The 10,075-nt window shown below is 40.0% G+C and overlaps 1 protein-coding gene across 6 annotated transcripts in view; it reads right to left on the minus strand.

The window, feature by feature from the left end:
* Nucleotides 1-10,075, minus strand: part of SECISBP2 (SECIS binding protein 2) — a 44,421-nt gene that overhangs the window by 22,841 nt on the left and 11,505 nt on the right. For 4 of the 6 annotated variants that reach the window (XM_017876167.1, XM_017876169.1, XM_017876173.1 and 1 more), the window contains 3 exons: nt 8,854-9,086; nt 4,518-4,599; nt 2,777-2,985 (listed from right to left, as the gene is read on the minus strand). In XM_017876167.1, the coding sequence (XP_017731656.1) occupies nt 2,777-2,985; nt 4,518-4,599; nt 8,854-9,086 (524 nt within the window). The remainder of the gene's footprint in view (nt 1-2,776; nt 2,986-4,517; nt 4,600-8,853; nt 9,087-10,075) is intronic. The other 2 variants (XM_017876171.1, XM_017876170.1) reach the window with 2 other exon arrangements.

Here is a 10,075-nt window from a genome sequence, read left to right on the forward strand (position 1 = left end):
ATAAAACGAAACAGAGAAACTCCTCCCTCTTTGTTCATATTTTCATGAGCCTGAGGCAGGACATATGCCAGATTGCTAATGCAGGTTTCTCTGAAGGTAGGCATCAAAAGTATGGGAGAGATGACCTTTTCCATAAGCAGATCCTTGAAGTGTTACATTTATCATTTCTGTAATAATTTCACAATACAGAAAGTTTCTAAAAAAACCATTTTGATCACTATCACTCCAGCTATGTAAAATGCAAAGCTATTTGGGTTAGAAGATAACAGGAGATGCTGATTTTCTTCTTATCTTTTAGAATTTTTCTAAAATAAGCTTTTCTTAGACCTGTAATTAAGAAAATTTTTTAAAAAGATCTTGGGAAAATAAAACAAAATCTGTTAACTCTTAGAATGCTAACTGCATATTAGGAAAACTGGCTCTGAGAGTGACTTGGCAGCTGCAACAAAGAATTAGACAGTCGGGGGCCACGTGCGGTGGCTCACGCCTGTAATGCCAGCACTTTGGGACGCCGAGGTGGATAGATCACCTGAGGTCAGGAGTTCGAGCCAGCCTGACCAACATGGTGAAACCCCGTCTCTACTAAAACAATACAAAACTTAGCCAGGCACGGTGGCAGGCATGTGTAATCCCAGCTACATGGGAGGCTAAGGCAGGAGAATCCCTTGAACCCGGGAGGCGGAGGCTGCAGTGAGCCGAGATCATGCCATTGCACTCCAGCCTGGGCGACAGAGCAAGACTCCATCTCAAGAAAAAAAAAAAAAAAAAAAAAATTAGACAGTAGGCTGTTGTCCAGCTTGCGCCTGGCCACCCAGAGGAGCCACAGAGACAGGCAGGAGGCTTCACTGAGAGTCAAGTTCAGTGTGTACACAAAAGGAAGGGTCTCTCCCTTACACATACTGCTTTCTCTCAGATACATGCACAGAGCAATGAGGAACAAGCACACATCTACCTTCACTGTAATTGTCACCACTGTAAATACACAGCTACCATTTATGTGGAATGGGCTAATTACATTTTTGGAAATCAAAAGTATCCTCATACTCAAAAGCCAGGAAAACGTTACGCTAAACAAGACCACATTTCAACCCAAAATAATGTATCCATACACAATGAAAATCAAGAACCATATCTAGACCAATTTAAAAAAGGCTCTTGAAGAAACAGTTCTAGGAAACAATAAAAATGTAACTTAAAGTTGAGTGTGGTGGCTCATGCAGGACTGCTTGAGCCCAGGAGTTCAAGACCAGCCTGGGAAACATGGCAAAACCCTGCCTCTATAAAAAATACAAATACTAGCTGGATGTGTTGGTGCATGCCTGTAGTCCTAGTTATTAGAGAGGCTGAGATGGAAGGATTGCTTGAGCCAGGGAGGTCAAAGCTGCAGTGGGAAAAAAAAAAAAAAAAAAAGGCACTAAAATTACTTAAGGGAAAAAAAAATCTATCCCGAATGCTATCATATAACAAGTAAATAAATTCCACTAACCAAAAATCATTATCATAAAATGTGGACTTCAATTATTTTGCTTCTAGTACTCTTGTACTGGTAAAAGTCATTTAAATTCAACAAAGACTGGGGGGGAAAGAAGCAGAAACTTTACACACCAGAGCATAAACTTATGCCAACATTTCTTCTTTAAAGAATTCAAAATGGCTCACAGATATTTTAAGTCGATAGGTCCAAAATGTACATTCTTACTCATAAAGAAAAGCTATCACTTGTATTCCTTGACTCACAACCTATTCTTTATTCAAAGTGCAAGTACAACAAACTCAGACTAGTGACTATGGTATAGAATGAAACTCACTTACAGTCAGGATTTAGAGGGATTAAAAAAAAAAAAAACACTATCCTGGCCAGGCACAGTGGCTCATGTCTGTAATCCCAGCACTTTGGGAGGTCGAGGTGGATGGATCACCTGAGGTCAGGAGTGAGACTAGCCTGGCCAACATGGTGAAGCCCCATCTCTACGAAAAATACAAAAATGAGCCAGGCATGGTAGCAAGCACCTGTAATCTCAGCTATTCAGGAGGCAGAGGCAGGAGAATCGCTTGAGCCCGGGAGGCGGAGGTTGCAGTGAGTCGAGATCATGCCACTGCACTCCAGCCTGGGCAACAGAGTGAGACTCCATCTCAAAAACAAAGACTATGCAGCAGCACAGAAAATCAAAGTAATCAAAATGTGATGCACATCTCCTTTTCCCTAATCCTTTTTTAAAATAGTACCATATATACGTATGTATATATAACATAAAACACACCATCTTAACTTTATTTACTTTGTTTTTTGAGATGGAGTCTCACTCTGTCGCCCAGGCCGCAGTGCAGTGGCACGATCTCAGCTCACTGCAAGCTCTGCCTCCTGGGTTCATGCCATTCTCCTGCCTCAGCCTCCTGAGTAGCTGTGACTACAGGCACCTGCCACCATGCCCAGCTAATTTTTTTGTATTTTTTAGTAGAGACGGGGTTTCACCGTGTTAAACAGGATGGTCTCAATCTCCTGACCTCGTGATCCGCCCGCCTCGGCCTCCCAAAATGCTGGGATTACAGGTGTGAACCACGGCACGTGGCCCATCTTAACTATTTTTAAGTGAACATTTCAATGGCATTAAGTACACTCACACTGTTGTGCAACCATTATCACCATCCATCTTCAGAAACTCATTCCCTCTTGCAAAACTGAAACTTTGTACCCATTAATACATAACTTCTCATTCCCCACTCTACTGAGCCCCTGGCAACCACCATCCTACTTTCTGTCTCTAGTGACACGTACCTTTTGGGTAGGATGAACAATGTGTTTTTCTTTGTTGTAGGAACGATCCGAAGATAAAGCTTCAGAAGATGGTATACTAACATTTTTAGGATCTGCTGATGAAGCAATGGTCTTTAAGTTTATCACAGAAGTAACATTTTTAGGGGCTGGTGACAGTTCTGTAGATAATGTCTGTCGAACAACATAACCCATTGGTGTCCAAGATAACTCTGCTCAAAGATAACCAAAATTGTTGAACAATCTCAACAGTAAAATAGAAATTCCTTAGTTACTCAAACATGCACTACATGAGGTAACTGCTCAGAGCATCATTAAATGTAGGCTATCAATGAAAACATCCTCTTGGAAAACTATAGTAGTCACTAAACTTGTTTTTCTTCTTGGGGCATGCATGCTGCATTTTTTTCCCTTTTAACTTGTAAGGTTAATTTTCCTGGAAACTGGTTTTTTAACCTCGGGGTTGGAGATGGGTAGACAAACAGTAGTTTTAGTCAAAAAACAACAATTCACAATAAATGTCCACGTGGCAAGCACACAAAATTAACGAACTAAAGATCAAATTTTGTCCCTACTAACCTTGAAGTGTACCTTTAACATCAGAAGTCAAAGATCACTAGACTTCAGCTATCACAATAACTGGTAATTTATTTCTTTTAGAACAGAGGCATAAGTACAGCAACACTACTCCTTTAGGTGCCCATGAAACTCTATATACAGACAAAACAAAAAGACATCTATCAGGACACAGGTAGGTGAACACCTGTCAGCAGCCTGTGGCTACCCCCAAGGGTAAGACAGACTGTTCTCCTCACTACAGAACTACACATCCTCAGAGCAGCCTGTGAAGTACAGACCATCACTCAACCACATACATATCAAACATGAGAACACAGAAGAAAACACCCTATGAATAAATTTGGAATCATTTTGTAAAAGTGTCTGTTAGGACAAGCTACTGTAAAAATTTCAAAGCAGGGTACTTGAGACTCTCTCTGAGTATATTACTTCTTGGCCAGGACAGGACAGATGAGCAGTCCTTACTGTGTGACAGGAGGCTCCCATGACCCTTGCAGGTGTCTAAGGATTCAAAACAGTTCTTCTGGAGTACAAATGTGTTAGCTGCCTTCCCTACTCTCCCTCTGTCATGAGACTACCTGGGAGTCTTCCAAATGCTGTATGAGGCAGGACCGTGAGGCAGGTGAATGCCATGGCAAATCTACAGAGCCAGATGGCAGAGCTGCACAAGTGGAAAGCAAGGCTGCTCTCTGCACTACAGCTTCTTAATTTTGAAAAATGGTTTTCATAAAAATATGCTCTCTTAAAACGCAATATGCTTATTGTTATTTTTAAGCAAATTTGTTTGAACTTTGAATAGGGCAAATGTTGACAGGTATCATCCAAATAAACAAGAGCTCTTTGGAGTTGTCAATTTTTAACGGTCTCAAAAGCTTTTGAGAATAGGCAATACTAAAGGAAGTAGTCACTGCTGAGTTCATAAAATTTCTCACTGAATTGGATGTATACTTCATGTAGAATTCCTGTCTCTTATTTTATACTCCTTGCGTCTGGATGTGGGATCTCATTTACTTTAACTTTCTAAACTAACACTGATGTTAGGTTACTCACAACTGATGAGCTGTCTTAAGTTTTACAACAAAAACCATTTCAATTGCACTGGAGTTAAAAATGAACTTAGAAAATATATAACATTTAAAAGTTAGTATTTTGTAGCCACTTTTACCTCTTGTACATGAAGGAGAATTGCTAGCAGCATTAGCAGTTACAGATTCATTTGGGTTATTATTTTTCACCACTATTTCACCCTAAAAAGCAAACACATTAGATGTCATCAGAGAAATGCAAATTAAAACAAGGAGATTACATTACATATCAAAATCCAGAACACTTTGACAACAGAAATTCTTACTCATTGTTGGTAAGAATGAAAAATGATACAGCCACTATGGGAGATATTTAATAGTTCAGCAATTCCTTACAAAACTAACCATACTCTTACCATATGATCTAGCCACTGCACTCCTTGGTAATTATCCAAAGGAGGTTAAAACTTATATCCACACAAAAACTTGCATGCACACGGATTTTATAGCAGCTTTACTCATAACTGCCACAACTTGGAAGCAGCTAAGATGTCCTTAAGTAGGTGAATGGGTAAACTGTGGTATATCCAGATGATGAGCTATTATGGACCCCTAAACGAAATGAACTATCAAAGCCATGAAAAAACATGGAAGAAACTTAAATGCACATTTCTAAGCGAAAGAAGCCAATCTAAAAGGGCTACATACTATATGATTCCGGCTATGTAACATTTTAGAAAAGACAAAACTGTGGAGACCATAAAAAGATAGCAGTTAGCAGGGGTTGAGGGGAAGGGAGGATAAACAGGTGGAGCACAGATTTTTAGGGCAGTGAAACCATTCTGTACCATACTACTACAGTAGACACACATAATTATGTATTTCCTTAAACTCTTAGAAGGCACAACATCAACAGTGAACCCTAAGGCTTTGGGTGATGATGATATGTCAGTGCAGGTCACCAACTGTAACAAATGCATCACTCTAGCACAAGATGTTGATAATGAAGGAAGCTGTGTGTGTGTGTGTGTGTGTGTGTGTGTGTGTGTGTGTGTGTGCAGGCAAGGGGCATATGGGAAATCTCTGTACTTTACTCTCAACTTTGCTGTAAACCTAAAACTGCTCTCGAAAATCTATTTTTTTAAAAAAGCCAAAGCAGTTACTTTCCATTTCAAATTCCAAGTAATCATTTAATTTTAAAATATAGCTTCCCTTGTCATTCTTAAAATCTGCAAAATATATGCTGATTAAAATTTCCAAATATATAAGTACACAAAGTGAAAAGTTAAATTACTTCCTTCAACTAAATCTCACTCCCTAGAGGAAAACACCACCCACATCTATAGCTTCATTAGTATCTTTCTATTTCTTTGCCTATGATATAAACATTTGTGTATCATATTTTTATATGAATTCCCATAATGGAATCACACCACACATAATTGTGGCAACTTTTAAAAAAACTTTAACATACCACTGACAAACTTTCCAAGTTGGCACAGATGCACCACACAACTCTTAAAGCTGCAATGATCCCATGTAAATGCAAAAGCCATCATTCACTAGGCCCACACACCAAAGTCCAATAGTCCATCAAAATGTCTACAAAGACAACAAATGTAAGCCTGCAATGTATGCCCTGTTTTATGACAACAAATGTGAGCCTGCAATGTATGCCCTGTTTTTTGACAACAAATGTAAGCCTGCAATGTATGCCCTGTTTATGAAGACAGAAAGCTGTCTCACATATTAAACATAAGATATATAATGACACTATGTGTATGGGTGGATCGAGTGTATTAAAAGGCTCCTCCAAGTGACTAATACCAGAGGTAAAAGTAAATTAAAAGATTCAAAGTTCAATCCATTAAGTAGATAATGGATTTAAAATAATTTTTAAAATTCATATGCTTCACAAATTTACCCATTTGCCAATTCATAACATGAGTCCAGGAATAAAAAATAATATTAAAACACAGCCTGTTCTTTTAGTAAACATAACTTTTACGCTCACCAAGGCCAGTAAAAAATTAGAAATAGCCTACCTGTTCAAGAATGGTTAAATAAATTATACATATCAGTATGAGATATCCAATGCAACAGCTGTTTTAAAAAATACTTAATGACATGATACATAAAAATCCAACAAATTTAATAAATTCAAATGTAAGACTGATACATATATTATAATCTTAAAGTGAAGGAAATTCCCACATAACCATTATTTAAGACTATGTGTTAAGCATGCTTTTCTTTTGGTTGTAGAATTTCAGACAAATATATATATTTTTTGTCATTTACAGACATTAGTAACATCATCAGGAAAAAGTTTCTTTTAGAAGGAAAATAAATTTTTACAAAGCCCACACGTAATTCAAGAGTGCAAGTGACTACTAATAGAGCAATCTGTATGTGTATCTTCTATCTTACTTCATATGTTCAAATACATTAACAGTCAAATGTAACAAGTGGCCTTGATATAAAGTACCAGTCACATTCCTGCTCACTCCACGAGCCGACCCCGAGGCTTACACAGCATCCTGGACTACTTCTGTAGGGCACTCATAAGAGCTGTACATGATGAAGACCGGGAGCCCTGTGGCTATTCAGCCACTGCACAAACCCAACCTGGAGTCCGTGGAGCAGGTCAGATGGAACCATGATTTTTAGATAGCCATTAGTTGGCCTGACTTCTCCCAGCTCTTTGACAGTAAAGCACCATGCTACAACAGTGTGAGGTTCAACAGTGTGAGGGTCCTGCATGCAAACTGCTACACAATGGCATATCTTCTACACATTACCAGCAACTGTCACCGAGCCTTCAGGCCTTAGTGTCCAGGCACCTAACAGAAGTCCAAGGGCAGGAAACAAATTCTTTCTCAACTCAAGAGGTAAAGTGAACAGGTGAGACCTGTTTTCTTTATCTTTCTTCTTTCTGCTTGCCTTGGTACTGGCATGTACTCCACTGCTCCTTCAGTGGAAATTCATCAGAAGCCATTTTAGGAACTACTAACCAGACACGATTTCTTCCTGGAAGTGTCAAATCAATCCATTTGAGAGAAATGCCTCAACTTGGTGGACTAAAACTTTGAGATCAAATGTTTAACAAAGTGAATTACCTGCTGTAATAAGTTTTCCTGAATTTGCTGCATCATTAACAAGACAAAGATGTAGATAAAAGCATGGAAAATTCAGAAGTTACACTACGCAGTTTTAAATATTACTACACTTAAGTCCTCACTTAGCACCATGGACAGGTTCTTGGAAACTGTGACTTTAAACAAAACAACATAAAACAAAACCAATTCCTTTTTTTATCACCATCAAAATGATAGTGAAGAAAATGTTACTGGAGGACCTACTATACGGCCTTTCATTTGAAGTTGCAGTTTCCAAGAACCTATTGACAACATTATTTGAGGACTTAATGTATTTCAATTTTTAAAAAAGTCCTTTTTTTCTGTATTGGAAAAAGTACTATCAGAATGCTAGAAGTAGTGTGTTGAAAATGGGCCATCAAAGCAACTAAACTCTGCTACAATCTTTTCCTTCTGAGGCATTACAACACCTTTCAGCTACCACATAAAAAGGAGTATACCAGGTTGGGCATGGTGGCTCAATCATGTAATCCCTGCACTCCTTTGGGAGGCCGAGGCAGGTGGATCACCTGAGGTCAGGAGTTCGAGACTAGCCTGACCAATATAGTGAAACCCCGTCCCTCCTAAAAATACAAAAAAATTAGCCAGATGTGGTGGCGTGTACCTGTAGTCCCAGCTACTCAGGAGGCTGAGGTAGGAGAATTGCTTGAACCTGGAAGGTGGGGACTGTAGCGAGCCAAGAAGCCAAGATTGCACCATTGCACTCCAGCCTGGGCGACAGAGTGAGACTCCCTCCTCGCAAAAAAAAAAAGGTATACTAGGTGATTCTTTTAAAACACTAGCTGCAACCGGGCATGGTGGCTCATGCTTGTAATCCCAGCACTTTGGGAGGCCACGGTGGGCAGATTGCCACAGCTCAGGTGTTCAAGACCAGCCTGGGCAACATGGTGAAACCCCGTCTCTACTAAAATACAAAAAAAAAATTAGCCGGCCGTGGCAGCATGCAACTGTAGTCCCAGCTACTCCAGAGGCTGAGGCAGGAGAATTGCCTGAACCCAGGAGGTGGAGGTTGCAGTGAGCCGAGATCGTGCCAGTGCACTCCAGCCTGGTGATAGAGCGAGACTCCGTTTCCAAAAAAACAAACAAAACAAAAAAACAAATAAAACAATAGCTGCACTAGATGTTACAGCCTCATTGTAAACTGTTCTAACAAAGGTCATCTAAGTGCACAATAAAAGGCTTCCCCCAATGCATCCTCCCCAGCTTCATGGACATCAAAGCCCACAGCAGGATTTAATGTGTAATGTTTGAAGTGAGACAATTTAAAAGTGTGTACCAAGGAAAAGAAAAGTAAGAGAGAGAGAAACCCTCACCTCACCTTTGGTAACACTGCAACTGGTTTTACTACTTCTCCTAGAAGAGACATGTTGGTAGAGGCAGAGTGGACAGGTCCCCACTTGGGTTGCTTCTGTATCTCTGACATACTGTTCTCTGCACCTTGCAGTTCAGGAAAGTCCAGTGTGGTAAATTCAAACTCAGGTTTGGAGGTAGATACATTTTTTGCAATGATTCTGGATTTCCTGTCTGTTCGCTTATGGTAACCATCCGTAACTACAAAATTAAGAATAAAAATTTAGTTACTGTTTGATGACCAGTACTCAAGCAAAAATTGCAGAGTAGAAAGACTATTGCTATTGATGCAACAGGTTGTTGTCAAAACACCGTAATTCTTACCAGTGTTGTTCACCTTCCTTTGTAAAAGTATAAACGTTAAATGACCATAAGTATCAATCACTCTGGTTGGGCCATCGTGCAGAAAAACCAAAATGCACTGCACATTTTAGGAGTATGTATAGTCATGTGCCACACAGTGATGGTCTGGTCAACAATGGATTACGTATACAACAGTCCCATAAGATTGTAATGAAGCTGAAAAATTCCTACTGCCTATGGGTAATGTCATGGTGCAATGCATTACTCACGTTTGTGGTGATGCTGGTGTAAACAAACCTACTGAGCTAACAGGTGTATAAAAGTATAGTACATACGATGACGTATAGTACATAATACTCGATAATGATAATCAACAACTATGTCACTTGTTTACGTATATATTATACTTTTTATCTTTGGAGTATATATTCCTTCTACTTACAAAAGAAAAATTTGGCTAGGGCAAGGTGGCTCATGCCTTAATCCCAGCACTTCGGGAGCCTGAGGCAGGCAGATCACTTGCAGCCACGAACTCGAGACCAGCCTGGCCAACATGGTAAAACCCCAACTCTACTGAAAATACACACCGGGCGCGGTATAATCCCAGCACTTTGGGAGGCCGAGACAGGCGGATCATGAGGTCAGGAGATCGAGACCATCCTGGCTAACACGGTGAAACCCTGTCTCTACAAAAAAAAAATACAAAAAAACTAGCCGGGTGAGATGGCGGGCACCTGTAGTCCCAGCTACTCGGGAGGCTGAGGCAGGAGAATGGCGTGAGCCTGGGAGGCGGAGCTTGCAGTGAGCCGAGATCGCGCCACTGCACTTGAGCCTGGGCGACACGGCGAGACTCCGTCTCAAAAAAAAAAAAAAAAAAAAAAAAAAAA

This window comes from Rhinopithecus bieti, unplaced genomic scaffold, assembly GCF_001698545.2.
Source record: "Rhinopithecus bieti isolate Rb0 unplaced genomic scaffold, ASM169854v2 scaffold_9919, whole genome shotgun sequence".
Classification (NCBI taxonomy): domain Eukaryota; kingdom Metazoa; phylum Chordata; class Mammalia; order Primates; family Cercopithecidae; genus Rhinopithecus; species Rhinopithecus bieti.